At 35.7% G+C, this 17,509-nt stretch overlaps 1 protein-coding gene across 1 annotated transcript in view; it reads left to right on the top strand.

Moving 5' to 3' along the window:
• The window catches only part of LOC108360850 (protein lethal(2) giant larvae-like), a 171,932-nt gene extending 164,348 nt beyond the window's left edge, over positions 1–7,584 (top strand). Inside the window, exon 3 of the mRNA XM_017613294.1 lies at positions 7,435–7,584. Coding sequence (XP_017468783.1) covers positions 7,435–7,561 — 127 coding nt within the window. The 3' untranslated portion in view covers positions 7,562–7,584. The remainder of the gene's footprint in view (positions 1–7,434) is intronic.
• Positions 7,585–17,509: the final 9,925 nt, after the last annotated feature.

Here is a 17,509-nt window from a genome sequence, read left to right as displayed (position 1 = left end):
AATATGCACTCGTCTATTGGCACCGAAGAAATCGCTGAAGCCCTACAGAATCTCGGCCATATCCCTTTTAACATTTACAATATGAAACACAGAAACACGAAAAAACCGCTACCAATGTTCATTGTAGAGCTATAAGCAAACCCTAATAACAAGGAAATATACGATATCAAATATCTCTTCAACACAAAAATTGTATTTGAACACCCTCGCCCAAAACGCGAAATCCCACAATGCGCTAACTGTCAACAGTATGGACACACAAAAGCATACTGCCGTAGAAGACCGGTATGTATTAAATGCGCTGGCCCCCACTTGTCTGCAGATTGCTCGCGCAAGACAAAATCCAACGATGTTAAATGTGCCCTGTGTGAAGGAAATCACCCAGCAAACTATAAAAGCTGCATGGTGTACAAAAATCTGCAGAAACTTAAATACCCACCATTAAGAAGAATGGAGGACAACAATCCCAAAAGTATCAGCCAGCAGCAATCGGCTCCACTTTCACCCAATCGACTCTCGCAACCGCCCCGAAATTTACTTTCTTACTCCCAAATGTTGAAAATCACACAAGATCCGAGTCCTAGTAACTCAATCCTTCAATCAAAAGAAAACGCCTCTGATGCCTCAAGAGAAATGCGAGAAATGATAATGCTTCTCAAGCAAGTTATGCAACAAATCACAACTATGATGAATCTTCTCGTCACCCTTACGACGAAGTCCGGCATCCCTACAATCCCATGAATATTCTCCTGTGGAATGCTAACGGCCTATCGAAATACGTACTCGAGGTTAAAACGCTACTCAAGTCTAATAATATAGATATTCTCCTAATATCCGAAACCCATTTCACCGAAAAGATCTATTTTCAAATACCGAATTACAAACTCTATCACACAATGCATCCCGATAAAAAAGCACATGGTGGCTCAGCTATATTAATAAAAAACAATATTAAACACTTTAATATTAACTCATACTGCACAGAAGCTATCCAAGCTACTAATATAGTTGTCGAGGACTTGAAAGGCCAAATAACAATCTCTTGGAGATCAGCACCCATTCTAAACAAATCACAGTGTACAAGAATCTCTTCTCTTTTAAAAGAAAAACTGACCAAAAAACGCCAGGCTAGAAAGAGGTGGCAGCAGACTAGACATCCCCAAGATTAAATACGCTAACGAGAGAGCTCAAAGAAATCTTGCAAAAAGAACGCAATTCCCAACTTCATCATTACCTCAGTAACTTAGATGCAACGGCTGCCAGCGATTATTGCCTCTGGAAAGCAGCAAACAAATTAAAGAGGCCAACTCTGGCACAACCCGCCATCAGAATGGAAAATAACCAATGGGCTAAAAGTGATCTAGAAAAAGCAAGCACATTTGCACGTCACCTAAAAAATGTGCTTGCTCCTCATGAAATTGAACCCTCTCCCTATACTGCACAAAAAGTAAGACAGACTCTCGAACAACCCTACCAAATGGACCCACCCATAAAAAATTCTCAAAAGCTGAGGTTAAGGAATCGAACAAAAAACTCAAAGCTAAAAAGGCTCCCGGTTACCATCTAATCACTGGAGAAATATTCAGCCTCATTGCGAGAGTCGTGCCGAATGCAAGTCGTTTTTCGAGAGTCGAATCGTATCAAAAATTTCATGTCATTGCCTAAATTTTCGACTCGACTAGTGTATTAAAACGGGAAAACTTGGCAGCACTGCATAGTTTTCGATGATTTTCGTCGTTTACTTATTTCAGCACGACAGTAGACAATGCCAGTGTTGTCGAGTCGTACAATTTAGCCTTATTTACGACTTACGCAATGAGGGTGATTAAAACAGCTCCCGGAAGAAGGAATCACTTTCCTGACTTATATTTATAACGCAATTCTCTCATCTGGTTTCGTTCCACCTCAATGGAAAGTTTCCCAGTTAAAAATAGAAAATGAAAAAAAAATGGAAATGGAAAAAGTGCAGACAGGGTTGAGTCATATCGCCCAATCAGTTTGGTACCCATCGCCTATAAAATTCTGGAGACTCTTTTTCTCAAAAGATTGATGCCAGTAATAGAACAAAGAAAGATAATCCCTAATCATCAATTCGGTTTTAGGAAAAAACACAGCACAATCGAACAAGTTCACAGGCTTGTAAACTGCATTCACACTGCATTCGAACACAAAAAGTATTGTACAGCTGCATTCCTCGATATATCTCAAGCTTTCGATCGAGTATGGCCTGACAGCTTACTTTACAAAATAAAGAGTACCCTCCCGATAAACTATTATATCTTTATCGAGTCCTATCTTAAAAATCGATTTTTCTTTGTTAAGCAAGGCGAGGAGCAGTCTGAACTCTACGAAAGTTCAGCTGGTGTACCTCAAGGAAGTGTGATGGGTCCCATCCTTTACCTGTTATACACATATGCTTTACCAGCATCCGAAGGAGCAATTGTTGGTACATTTGCAGATGATACTGCAATTCTCGCAATGGACACCCTTCCAAAACTCGCTTCGGTTAAACTCCAAAATGGCCTCAACAAAATAACACAATGTCTGAAAGACTGACGAATTAAACCAAATGAAACAAAGTCTGTCCAGGTTACGTTCTCCCTTAAACGTAAAACCTGCCCGCCCGTAAAACTCAATAACGTGGATATTCCACAGCGTGATACGACAAAATACTTAGGCATGCACCTCGACAGCAAGCTTACGTGGAAAACTCATATTTTCACTAAACGCAAAGCACTGGGAAAGAAGCTCAGAAATTTGCATAGGTTACTGAACCCGAAGTCTCAAGTCTCACTCGAGAGTAAGCTCTTACTCTATTCATGTGCCTTAAAGCCAGTATGGACATACGGAATACATTTATGGGGCTCTGCAGCAACCTCCAATATAGAAATACTCCAAAGATTCCAATCAAAAACTCTTAGAATGATTGTGAACGCTCCGCTCTATGTCACAAACAACCAAATACACCGTGGCCTTAAAATCCCTACTGTTGCTTCCGAAATTAAAAAGCACGCCTTGACGCACCGACAAAAAATTCATGATCACCCAAATCTTCTTATTTCTACACTCACTTCTCATACAGTGTCATTCCAGCGCCTTAAAAGGAAATCAATATTAGATCTCTAATAACATTGCGAATAGATTATGGTTGCGCAACTGGGTGTACTCCATACATGATTATTTTCTTATTTAGTATTTAAGTTTCAAATATTGATTAATGTTAAAAAGAAAAAAACAGATCGCAATAAAGATATATGAGCTCAAAAAATATAAAAATTCTTTTAATCGTTATGGTCTCTGGTTACTTAGCTGCACGGTAACTAGAGATATGTTCGGAGCAGGGTTGTTGCGAATATTTGCATTCGCAACCGCGGAGCTTCCGCATTAATTTTAAAATTCGCATTCGCAAAAATCAATGCGGATCTTTTGCGAATGCGAATATTGAAGGGACCGTAAATTACAGTTATATTTTTTACGAGTTAAACTTGGCCAAATATTTTTTATTCCGAAATAGAAGTACTTTCCGGATAATAAACAAACCGCTTATCCAAATTAAACAAGTTTGGTATCCAATGAAAGAGGACTTAAATAGCTTTAAAACTGAAATGTCTAAAAGAGGCAAAAAAATGTCAATAAAAAATTTTAATTAATTACCACAGAACAAACATTGGGCAGGTATGTATTTACATGAATATCTTTAGTATTAAGTTACAAAAAAATTTAAATAGAGGTGGTAACCTTCATTCGTTATTTCTGTCTAAAAGCTATTTCAGTCCTCTTTCATATGATACCAAATTTGTTTAATTTGGATAAGCGGTTTCTTTATTATCCGGATAGGACGTTTATTTCGGAATAAAAAATATTAGGCCAAAAAAATATTATCGGAAAAAAATAACTGTTATTTTCGGTACCTGGAATATTTTGCAAGTGCACAGACGTATATCTAACCAGTCACAGAAGCATTAAAAATGAGCTACAAAAACTTAAATCGGAAAACGCTGATGACGTGACAAATTCGGAAACAACCAAACGAATGAGAATGAAGAATTCTTTCGAAAAAACAGTGTTTAAACAACGATTATGCCATGATGCTAGATTGTGAAGATGGAAGTCAGAAGGATACATCCGACATTTGCAGCCCCGATGAAATTCTCAAAAAGTAATTATTGCACCGCAATAAAAATAAATAAATGTAACTGCACTGTCAATCGAAAAGAATTTACAATTTTGCCAAGTTTCAAGTTTGTCGCCTCGAGCGAGTAGTTATATAGTGGCGCAGGTTTGACTTACGACCCTTCAAAAAGTTTTTATTAAGTACAATGTTCCAATTTTTAAATTCCAGTACTAAAAAAACATTCAGTCTTATCATGAGTTTAATTTTTCCCGAACCGGTTCACTTTTCTCTTTTGGTTTTCATGTACATATTTACGATGGGCGGAATACAAATTTTATGGTGAATTTTTTTCGGGCAAAACTCAGGATAAGGCAGATTATTAAAAATTATTAACCTTTCCATTTTTTATTTACCTAAATCACCTAATTTACCCACCTAAATTATTTCTTAAAAATGCATGACATCCGCATTCGCATCCGCATCCGCGGATGTTAGCTTTTAAACATCCGCATCCGCATTCGCATCCGCGGATGTCTAAAACTCCACATTCGCAACATCCCTAGTTTGGAGCTACCACTTGTTGATGTGTTTGCAGTAGTGCTCGTCGAAACGACTAACAATGGTTTTAGTGCAACTTTTTACATTGCACACTGGCCGGAATTTAAATTTTTGTTGGCATAAATTCTAAAAAGAAAGTTTTAATTTGCAAACTTCGTACATATGTTCTTCATGCTATTAGCAAGTTATGGTAAAACTTTTGGGCCGATCAGATAACCCACACTCCCCGTTTTCCCCTCTCCCCATATATAACGTTGCTTTTGAACGATGACCTTTTTCAAAACTTTTTAAAAACTTGCTTAAACCTCTTTAATGTGGCACCCATATTGTGATACATATTTCAATTATCTAATCGCCACAATTCAAGTTAAATTTGCTTAAACACGCAACCACGATGGGGCAACCCTACTAAATATAGTTCTGAATAAAGTCTTTCAAACGTATTTCGATTGATACCAATCTCCTTCAAACACCTCAAAAATAGCTTAAATATTCAAACTAAAGATTTCTTAGCACTCTTTCATTTCGACTTTTCAAACAGGGGGCAACCTTTACGAAAAGATAAAAATGTATTGCACATCTATAGGCCAAGCTCTTGGCACCTTAATTTTTTTTAATTAAATGAACTGTGCAAATCTGATGTCATTAACAAAAAATTCATATGTATATGTAAGGTAGTAAGTTTTAAAAAAGTGGCAACCCCACTAAAAAAATAAAGCCTTATTGCACATCCGGGGACCGTATCCTTTCACTTTGCACCTCATTTATAGTCCAGTTAACTGTGAAGATATTATAAATTTTAAAATGGTGACAGCCCTACTATGAAGATAATACATTAATGCACATCTAGAGGCCAAGCACCTTAATTTGACACCTTATTTTCTGTAATCTAACGAACGACAGATGGCAACCCTATAGAAATTCTCAGGCCTACAGATAATACCTCGTATTAAAAAATGTTCACAAATCCGTTCAGTAGTTTTCAAGATTAACGTGGTGAAAAAATATTGAATTTGCTTTATTCTATGTAAGGAGGATACATAGATTTCTACACGTACTTTGCTTAAAATGTTAAATTTTGGAAAAGGAGCGAAAGTTAGCAAAAACTGTTATTACTCAAATAAAGGGTGCATTCCAAAACGTCAAAATACAAAGCATCAGTCCCTTTTATTTCTAAACCGAACTAGAAGAAAAAGTCTAGCTTGCGCAACCTAGTTAAAAATTAACATCTAACCGTGGTTGCGCACATTGGGCATTACAATCTGCTGAGGTTTAGAAATAAAAGAGACTGATGCTTTGTATTTTGACGATTTGGAATGCACCCAAAATCTCATTATTATCAAGCATTTTTTATTAGTTCGTGTCATAACTTGCCAGTTTGCTAGTTCTACTTCACAGAACACAAAAATATTGTTTAGTATTTTTCTTTAAATAAACATTAAATAACAACAAACAAACACACACACGATATGCACATTAACTAACTCATATTAGAAATACCTTGACCTTTTCCATATCTAATTTTGTTAATTTATATTAAAGCAACCTTTCACAAGCGCATCACAATTGACTAATAGTTTTGCACCAATTCTGACAAAATAACAGCTAGTCATACACATGACTTTGAAAGCGCACTGAAAACACAGTGTTGAAACTTCAAATCTGTTTGGAAATTTTCTTATATGACATATGTACTTTAATAAAAGTAACTGATATCAAGAATATATTGCTATAAAAATCTTGAATTTATGCCAAACAAAAATCCAATTCCGGCCAGTGTGCATTGATACAACAAAGACTACACGAAACTATCCGACCCAATGTTCCAAAATTCTTCGAAATAAAGCCTGCGGAACTTTCAAACAAAAATTTTGAACTCTCAAGTGAGATTAATGGAAGACTAACTACAATTGTGCACGGGAACGCAAAAAGCACTTCTTCTAGAGAAAACGTCAGTCGGTTAGTCTACATGTCATTGTTACAACACCGATTTGGCTGATCCTTAAACAATTATTAAAATCTGTTCAATTAGGGATAGTTACACCGTCTTCAAATATTTCGTTGTTTACTTATTTTTTTTTAAGAAATGTATAGACTTATTTGGTTTTACGTTTTGTATTTGTTGACAAATTCAACCCTGCCTATCGTTTGACACTTTTCGTGAATTTGCTGCAAGAAAAACTCGGGACTAGCTCCGGGGTATGGCTCGATCTCGTAAAATAATTATTTAGCCATTATTAATACAAATAAAACAAAACCCAAACACAAACTGTTTTAGTAATTTTGAATTTAAATAAAAAAATGATAACAGTTTCACAATCAACCACTTTTAGTGGTACTGCACCTTGAAAAATTATATTTAAAATCATGGTAGTCGAAACGACTAACATTGGGTATCACATATAAAAAATATATATCCATGGTTATGCAGGGTTAAAGATCGCATTTATTTTTGTAGAATTATCGTTATCACGTCAACATGAACACAACGTTTTAGTGAGTACCAATTTTACGTTGACGTGACGTCGATGTCGATACGAAGTTAAGTCGACAAAGAATTGATATTGGCACTGAAGACCATATTGGTGTTGATTAACTTTCAAATGACATTAAGCATGTTCCGATGTAAATGGTAGTATCAATTTTTCGACTACCCTATATTAAAAAATATTAAAAAAATACATAAAAATCACTTGCAATGATGCTATAAACGCGTATATACTATTATTACATATTTCTAAAATATTTTCACATTTTTTCAGCAACACAACAGAAACTAATAGCAGCTCTGTGGTAATCAAATCGATTATTACTAGTATATCGCACGAAAAGACTAATGGAGAAACGGAAACAACAAAGACCACCAAGTGTGAAGAAAGCCAGTTTTAAATTCAAAATGTCGACGGCAGAAATATCCGAACTAAATTCAAATAATATAAAGGTTTTGTCACCTTTTTTGCAATATGTATTTCTACTACTTAAGACTCATCCCCTGTCGTCTATTATAAGGCCCTTTCTGAAATGTTAACATAACTAAATTGTCTTGTTTTGGATCTTACATATTAATTTAAGTTTTCTCATTCACATATCTATGTATAATTCTAGTTTCGAACGCAATCACAATTTAGCAGGCAATCCTTTACAAGCGACTTTGACCTGTAGCCACTACCAGCATATATGAGTATATATGTATGTATGAGGGATGTTGCGAGTATTTGCATACGCATTCGTTGTGCGAATGATTCGCATCATTTTGCGCTTTCGCATCGGTATTCGCATCAAATGATACGAATATTTTGCGAATGCGAAAGTGTATATGGGCAGAACGCGCAGTTAGCGACCACTAAGCACACAATCGCAGCGTTACGCACATACATCCCTGTGAGAAAAATCTCTAGCTCTGAACCGGTGCGCTTCTAGTACATTTAGACCCAGTACTGGTTCGCGATAAATCTCTTTTGCATGCGAACAACCTGCGATTTTAACATGGTGATGTCCTAGGAAGTGTCATTCGCCCCCTGCTGCATCCTTTTTTCGATAGTTGCAAACTAGTTCTAAATTCTATAGTTCCAAACCAGTTCTAAAATCGACAGACGAAAGAAAAAATTATCATGATTTTTTAATCTTTTTGGTTCTTTCGTGTGTGCGATTTTAAATTATTTTCAATGAAATGTATATTCAATTTGAAATTAAATTTGTTTTAATGATTGTAAGAAATGTACGTTTACATACCTTTGGCTGTAGCTAAGTTTGCAGAGGGGCTTGCTGTTATTGGTTAGATTCCAGACGGTCCCAAGATGTTAAAATGTTAACATACATTTTTGTTTTGTATTACCAAACTATGAAAAAGCATCTGCGAAGTGCAGACTGAAAGCGTATTTGAACGAAAAAGCCGCCAAACACATATCTATGTAAAGTAAACAAACCCCCGCTGCATCCCTTTTTCGATAGTCCCTAACTAGTTCTAAATTCGACAGATAAGATCTAGTTCGTTCTGCGTCCCTTTTTCGACAGTTCCGAACCAGTTCTAAATTCGTCACCTTAGATATCGATTTCTTATGAAAAAAGTGAAATAAAATAGTTTTTAAAAGTACCACATTTCGCTGATTTTGAACTGGTGCGGATCCTGTTATTATCGGTCTGGTTCGTTTTTGGCGATAAAGATCTAGTACGGAACTAGAAATTTGATTCACAAGTCCGCGGTTTCCCTGCAGGGATATGTATGTTAGCGGTTGTTTGGTATTTTACAGGCATAACAACCCTTTCAGTGCTATTCTTATTTTAGGTAGTTGTATTAAATTAATACTATTAATATTTCCATATTTTAGTTAATTTTTTTACTTTATTCGTCGAAAGTGAGCAATTGTTCAGTGCAGCCGGCCTTGTAAACGAGCCTCTAAGAATTCCTTCATGGGAGAAAAGGCAGCAAAATTACTTTTTCTTAAATAAAATATGCCCCTTTTGAACTTTGACTAGATTAAAATACTGTATAGGCTTATCACTGGTTCAATTTTCTAATAATTTATACAACGATGACTTAAGTGGATTATAGCTTTTTTAACCCTCTCCGACTGATGTTGTAGTCTGTTAGACACCGAATGTGACATTTTTCCTGAGTTTCAATAGCATTGATTACTAAAAACGCCTATTTTTCGACATAAAGCTTATTTATATGACTATTTCATTAATGAGTATTTAAAATATTGATAGAATTTGCACTTTAAATTGAAAAATTGATCTGAAAATTGGTGTCGGAGAGACTACACGTCAGTATAATAGAGAAACTTCGGTCACGTTAGTAGCAGAGGGTTGATGTTATTCGCATTCGCGAATGTGAAAAATATGACATTCGAAACATCGCTAGTATGTATGTATACATATGTACATACATATATACATACATATGTATTTGGAACGTACGAAACTATTGAATTCATACATAGATTTTACAATGAATGAATATTAATTAAACGAAATGCAAAAACCAGAGTACAATATATAGATTGCCTTACTTACAATTAATTATTGAACAATTTTCAGGTACAATATTATAATTACATCTCATTGCAAGAAATGCCACGAATCGAATTTTCTTTTCAAATTGCAATTATCGTACACATAAACACTAAGTTTTATAACACTATTGTGTGTCTATATATCGATATAAGTATGTATGTACGTTTAGCACTCACTAACTCTAGTATTATTATAATGTTTGTATTACATACATTTACGCTAGCGCAGTTACTTTGACATCAAAAGAAAACTTCTTCCATTACATTATAAAAAAAAATTTATACAAAAGAAAATCATCTAGCCAGCTACACACTAAAATAATGATAAACTGTTTTGTGGTTATTGACAATTTTTGAAATATATGTGTAAACCCTGTTGGCATATACACATATTATGTGTTAGATAATACATAGATATATGGAAGTGTGTATATGTGTGTATGTACGCTATTTAATCATAAAGTGTTTCTAAACTCACACTTCTTTATATTTTACATTTCAAGTATTTTTAGACAATTTGTATAAAAAATTTGCAAATGTACATATATAATGTTTATTTAATGAATACATACTATGTTATCGAAAATCAGTAGTTTTCGGAAATTTATTTCAATAAAATTGTAAAGATACACAGCGAAAATGGTCCTTAACGACTTTATTTTAAAAATATTTTATTTGAGAGCAATTTCAGCAATCCGTGCAATGTTTAATATGTCTTCATATTTCAAAACACCAAGCCATCAATGGAATAGTAAGTAATAAATTGAAAACTGCTTTCGATTCGCGACTCAGCTAGCGACGCACATACAGTGTAATGCGAAAATAAACATATGGAGTCTGAGGGAAGGCAAATTTAAAACGATTTCTTCAGTTAATAGAATTATGGATTACACACAATTTAAACTAAAACGCTAATTTCATTAGTTAATAACCAGTCGCCATGTACTCCTAAACTAAAACATACTCGTTGTAAACATATGGCACGTTCCACGGTGACGGGTGTGACATTTCAACTCACATTTTAAGGCTTAATTCTTAAACTATAATATAAAATTCTTTAAAACCAGTATTTTCTAATAGGTTTCGGAGATACAAAACAAATTAGTTCAAACAAGTTATATGAATTTCAGTCACTGTGACGGGTGTGACGAGTACGCTAATGAAATTAGTTACTGTTTACTTTTATCAGAGTTTTTCTGCTAATTATGTCTTCTGCTTATGATTTTAAATAGTTCGTTGTATAGTTAAATAAATGTTTTCAACATTTACGCCAAAGTTGCTTACCTCCATTATAGATTACTAACAGACCCGGCGAACTTCGACCCGCCCAAAATTAATTTTTTTATTGAAACATTTTGTTCAACGTTTTCGCCAGCAATTGACGTTCACTTTTGGTCTTGTGGCCGGCAGTAGGCATATCCTCCAGAACGATCTTGTTCGATGGTGAATCGTCTTTGAATCTGTATAGTATAGTTGGTGGCAATTTCCAAACTGGAGAGTATCATTGGTCCTCAGAAATCCAATACCTTAATATCTTACAATTGTAAGCATTCATCAAGAATTGTCTTTATTCTGTATAGTCGCCGTAAATCAAGGACCGCAATGGTTCTGATGGTTGATTTAACGGTGGTAATTTGACTTTGTTCCCTGGTGCCTCCGAATGACTTCACTTCACGATTTTTAGCAATAACTCGGCCCCAGCGCCACCTTGCGTATCTTTTTTGTAATAGTATTGCCCCTATCGTTACCAATACACATATATCTTGAATATGAGTCAAATCGGATCACAAATACGAATATTGCGTAATAACTCGACTCCAGCGCCTCCTGGCGTTTCAAGTTGTGAACCTAAACTATACAGGGACCTACTCAAACACATACAAAAATTTCATAAAAATCGCTCCGCTCGGTTAGAAGGAGTTCAGTGTTTGTGACACACGTACCGAAGAATTATCTACAGATCGGTAAAAGTTTCAATATGTTTGGAAGACGACACGCCCCCTTTTCCAATAGCCCCCTCTTTTCTCCATGATCGGGGTTGATTTTTAAAATCTCAGTACAAAGTTCTAGGACTCTACCACAAATACTTCCAGAGATAAACGGTATGAAAAATTCGATATGTATGGGTGATGCCATGCTCCATCAATATATCGAAAGCCTTCAGTAGGTGTCCAAAATTTCAAAAAAAAAATGGTACAGCCGTTCGCGAAATCACCTCTTATAAAAAGAAAGAGCTTCTTTTTATATAATTAGTATAGATATCACAGGGCAACACTGATTTTGATGCGGCAAATCTAAAAGCTGCCGGGAGTTCTAGCGTTAATTTAAGCCTAAGTGAAAGGTTTTATCACCTTTCGTTTCCCTGCTAGGGCTTCTCTAATATTGCAAAAGCTGCGAATTTTTGACACTTTAACCACGTTTTTCTCAAAACCTAGAGCTGATGGAAACTTTGTACTTACGGACAAAACAGTCTATCTATTTTCGTTGGCCAGTGTAATAAGTATTGTTAAATAGCCAATATCGGAAATAAGATTTTTTCGGATAGATCGGTCCCTGGTCCACTTAACGGAAAATAGGATCCTACAATGTAATCCATTTATAATAGACCCGCTTAAGATGGAAACTCTGTTAATATGTACCTATTTGTCAAGTCCTAGTTCAAACATATGAAAAAAAACTCAGTTAAAATAGACTCGGTTATAACGGGCCAAGGCCAAATAAAAAATATAATCTCTGCAATAAACAAAGTTCGGTAATTCCCCGAATTCAGTAAAGAGAGGCAACCGTATCTGCGACAGAAAACGTCTATATACTTAAACAAAGTTCATTGGTTCACCGAAATCTGCCAAAATAGGCAATCAGCTTCGTGACGGTTCCTTGGGTTTAGATCTGTGTTTTGTTCACTTTAAGAAAAATGTCGGAACCGAAAAACGGGCATTTACCTTGCATGAAAAGTATACGATTTTGTATTTATACATGTACATTATTTCTGTATTATTTAAAAATAGTATATTCTAATAAAATGGACACTCGATTATGGCGGACAATTTGACGCGGTCCCGTTGAGTTCGTTATAACCGAATTGCACTGTATATGCTAATCTAGGAAAAAGGCTACCTACGTACCAAATTTTAAGCAAATCGGACCATAAAAAGATTTTTTCGAATATATCGTTCCCTTTTCATGGTGGTTGCTGAGAGCTATTTATTTACAAAATTTCAAGAAAGCCGGACCTGCCGTTCGCGAGATTACCTGTTACAAAAAAGGGACTTCTCTTTATATAATTAGTATAGATGGATAAGAGAACATATTGCATGGAACTGAATTTTCCATAACTCGACTTTGAAGGCACCTATCGGGTCTATTTTTGGCAGGTTTATTTATGTTTATGCACCGAATATGAAGCAAATCGGACCATAAATGCGATTGTTTAGCGTAGCTCTACCCCTGCATCACCTATCGGAAAAATCAAAACTTTGTGCATTCCTTCTAAACACCTTTTTAACACAGCAAGAACCATACGAACCGGTTAAGAAACATAGGAGAAAATTGTTCCTAATTGATTCATGCTCACAATGAATTTCACAATTATCTGAAATTTTCCAAGCATCACAACGAATTCTCCACCTTTACATCGTTCAAAATCATCAAACCATGCGACAAAATGCAAAATTTCGTCAAAAAAATCTAATTTTTCGCGTTCTTCCGGAATTTTCCGAGTTTTCCCCTGAGAATTTTCTATTTTTCCATTCGAAAAGCCATTCCGAAACAATTGCACACAAAATTCCATCCAAAAAAAATTATTTTCGATTTTCCCAATTTCCCGACTTTTCCGGAGGGTCTTCCCAAAATATTCTTTCGTAAAAACCTTTTCATGGCAATTACGAACAACAAAAAAAAATGTTTGCCAAATCGGCGCCGCCGTTCTCTATTGATGAATTTCATTTTTCACACCATTTTTATATATATAGACATAAGAGATGTTAATTTTTTCGATTTTTACGATCCCGGGATTTTCGGGATGTCGTTGGTTCAATTCCGGGATCAGTCCCGGGATTTAGATATTTATTATTTTTTAACAACTTAACATGAACAAATTGCATCAATATGGTTTGAGAAGCTCTCCTTCCATATAATAAATAGTAATTAATTGGGTTTGGAATGTACTTTTTTATTCAAAGTGAAAATTATTTCATAAGTAACAAAACGAAAGACAGTAATTAAATTAATATGCATTTAATTATACTTTAGCGTGTACATATCTGATAAATAAATTTAAAGTATGTCGAAAAAAGCTCGATGCAAAAAAAATTTAGTCAAAAAATATATTTTCTGGTTGAAAGAAGTTCATAATACTAGTGGCAGAACTAAAAGAAGCGCCTTAATTCAACCAGTTTTGTCTATATTCCTTTTGTTTATATTAACAATTTTTATTGAGCTTGAGGCCGTTTTTTTTAATGAAAAACTTATTGTGGAAAAGCAACAATAATTTGAAAAAATGGTAGAAGTGATAGCTATTTCGGAAATCACCATATTTCCTCATCAGTAGGATTCGAACCGACGATCCCACTGACTCAGCCAGTTGCCTACGCACTGTGCTAAGTTCGCCTTGTGAATTCTTCTTTATTGGCGCTGTAACCGCCTAAGCGATTTTGGCCGAGTCCAAACCAGCACGCCAGTCATTTCTCTTCTGTGCTAACTGACGCCAATTGGAAATGCCAAGTGAAGCCAAGTCCTTCTCCACCTGCTCTTTCCAACGCAGAGAAGACCTTCCTTTGTTACCAGCATCGCGGCCTGCGTTGAATATTTTCAGAGCAGGAGCGTTTCTGTCCATTCGAACGACATGGCCAAGCCAGCGGAGCCGCTGAATTTTAATTCGCTGCGCTATGTCTATATCGTTGTAAAGCTCATACAGCTCATCGGTAAATCGTCTGCGATATTCGCCATCACCAACGCGTAAAGGTCCGTAAATCTTTCGCATAATCTTTCTCTCGAAAACTCCAAGAGCCGCCTCATCAGATGCTTTCATTGTCCATGCCTCCGCGCCATACACCAGCACAGGCATGATGAGTGACTTATAGAGTGTGATCTATGTACGACGAGAGAGGACTTTACTTCTCAATTGCCAACTCAGCCCAAAGTAGCACTTGTTGGCAAGAGTGATTCTCCGTTGGATTTCAAGGCTGACATTATTATTGGTGTTAATGCTGGTTCCCAAATAAACGAAGTCGTCTACTTTTTCAAACTTGTAACTGTCAACAGTGACGTGGGTGCCAAGACGCGTATGCTCTGACTGTTTGTGTGCTGACAGGAGATACTTCGTTTTGTCCTCGTTCACCACCAGACCCATTCGCTTTGCTTCTCTATCCAATCCCGAGAAGGCAGAACAGACGTAGCCCTTGTTTTTACCGATAATATCGATGTCGTCGGCATACGCCAGCAATTGTACGCTCTTATAAAGTATTGTGCCTGAGCGGTTCAGTTCTGCGGCTCTTATTATCTTCTCCAACATAAGATTAAAGAAATCACACGAAAGGGGGTCCCCTTGTCTGAAACCTCGTTTGGTATCAAACGGCTCGGAGAGGTCCTTCCCTATTCTGACGGAGCTGGTGGTATTGCTCAACGTCATTTTACACAGCCGTATTAGTTTCGCGGGGATACCAAATTCAGACATCGCGGCATAAAGGCAACTTCTCTTCGTGCTGTCGAAAGCGGCTTTGAAATCGACAAATAGATGGTGTGTGTCGATCCTATTCTCGCGGGTCTTTTCCAATATTTGGCGTATTGTGAATACCTGATCTATGGTGGATTTTCCAGGCCTAAGGCCACACTGATAAGATCCAATCAGCTCGTTTACGATGGGCTTCAGTCTTTCGCACAATACACTCGATAAAAATTTATAAGGTCGCCATTGTTGTTCTTACAGGAGCCTTGTGAATTACTGTTGCTTTTTTCCACTTTTTCATTTGTTAAGCCAACACAATCATGCGCAGCTATTCCGCTGCAATTCACACTTGACCATGTGGTTGTTGGTTTTGTTGGTTTTTGTTAATAATTCTATTTTTAGAATGTTTAACTTTTAGGTGTGCTCGTCTTTAAGTTATTTGTTTTTGTTATTTTATGCCCTTATAACAATTATATTCAAAAAAATTTTTTGAGCTTGAGGCCGTTTTTTTTAATGAAAAACTCATTGTGGAAAAGCAACAATAATTTGAAAAAAATGTAGAAGTGATAGCTATTTCGGAAATCACCACATTTCCTCACCACTTTTTCATTTGTTAAGCCAACGCAATCAAGCGTAGCTATTCTGCTTGTAACGCAGCTTTTCACTTAATGTGCGGTGAGAAAAATTTTTCTTTGAATCACGCGTCAACTCTGATATATTTTGTTAATATACATCGTATAGTATCTAGAAATAATTATTGATTTATATTCAATTAAGTATGTTTCACGGTACTTTAATTTCCCTTGTGCTTCCTGTGCGTGCGATAAAAATGAAGAATATAGTCAACCCGCACAAAAATGTTAAAATATTAATATCTTACTAATTTTTCGATACTAAAGCTGGTCTTCGGTAAGATAAAGTATTTTGAAATAGACTAATGGAAATTTAGTGGAATTTTTTGTTTTCTTCGTGAGTTTGATCATTCTGAAATGTTTCTCCGATAATCGTGTAACGTTAAAGACCAAATATAAGAAAAGGCGTTATTGTGCAAAACCGAAATGCAGAAAAGGTGTAATAATATATATATTTTCGTAGATTTCAATGAAGTATAGAGAGACATAGTTATTGATATCTGAACCGCTATAATTTTGCAACGATTTAGTATTGAATTTGTGTAACGTTAAAGATCGTTTACACCTAAAAAATACTAACCTCTTTTAAACTTCGACAACTCTTGAAATACTGTGCAGAAACCGCTCAACCGGGCTTAAATCAATCAAAATTACATTGCTAAATTAAAGAGCAATGATAAGTAAAGAAAAAAATGGCGGTTACCATGAAAAAACTACGAGACGCAACAAAAGCGAAAGAAATACAGTTGCCAAACAACGAGCGTGATCGCGTCATTGCCATGATTCAATAATACAAGGTTAGATAATTATTGACAGCCGCGGTTTGACACTCCCTTACAAAAGGTTGCATTTACGAAGGACAGAGAAAGGGGAAGAATGCAATCCCTTGTTACGAAAGCGGTAGTAGAAAAGTACGCAAAGTAGGCAATTAGTAGTGAAATTCCTTTTGTAAATTGTTATGTTTTTGCAGGAAATCTGGCATTTTAAGCGAAATATTGAACGAAATCTATATATTAATACGCTAACATAAATTTTGTCTCCGTTCGTTTGGCGATTCTACCGAGCCGATTTCAAAACCAAGAACACCGTTGGAAAGGCATTTTTCCGTAGATGAGTAGAGTTTTTATGGTTTCACAATTGGTTGAAAATTACGGCCAAAACCGTCGTTTAAACATTTTCGAATTGTGTATACATGTTGCTGCAACATGTTCAATTTGACATGTTTCGCCTGTTGTTTCACTACACATTTGAAATTAAGCTTTGAAATAAAGATAAATATGAAGATGAAGAAATAAATGATAACGATGAAGTCAAAAAAAAAGAAGGCAAAAGTGAAGATAAAGACGAAAATGAAGACAATGACAGATACATAAGAATTAGGGTAACTAAAAGGGTAAGAACATCTCTTGAATTTATGAAGTGAAACTTCTTTAACGGCAGTTGGTTGGGAGTAAATTGTCAAATTCAAGGGGACTAATGCACATGGAAATAGTTCTCAGCGGTTTAGCGGTTTGAGAATAAAAAC

This window comes from Rhagoletis zephyria, unplaced genomic scaffold (genome assembly GCF_001687245.7).
Source record: "Rhagoletis zephyria isolate East Lansing unplaced genomic scaffold, Rhagoletis_zephyria_1.1 Rzeph_scaffold_00642, whole genome shotgun sequence".
In the NCBI taxonomy this organism is placed as follows: domain Eukaryota; kingdom Metazoa; phylum Arthropoda; class Insecta; order Diptera; family Tephritidae; genus Rhagoletis; species Rhagoletis zephyria.
This window is presented reverse-complemented; position numbering and strand designations above follow the sequence as displayed.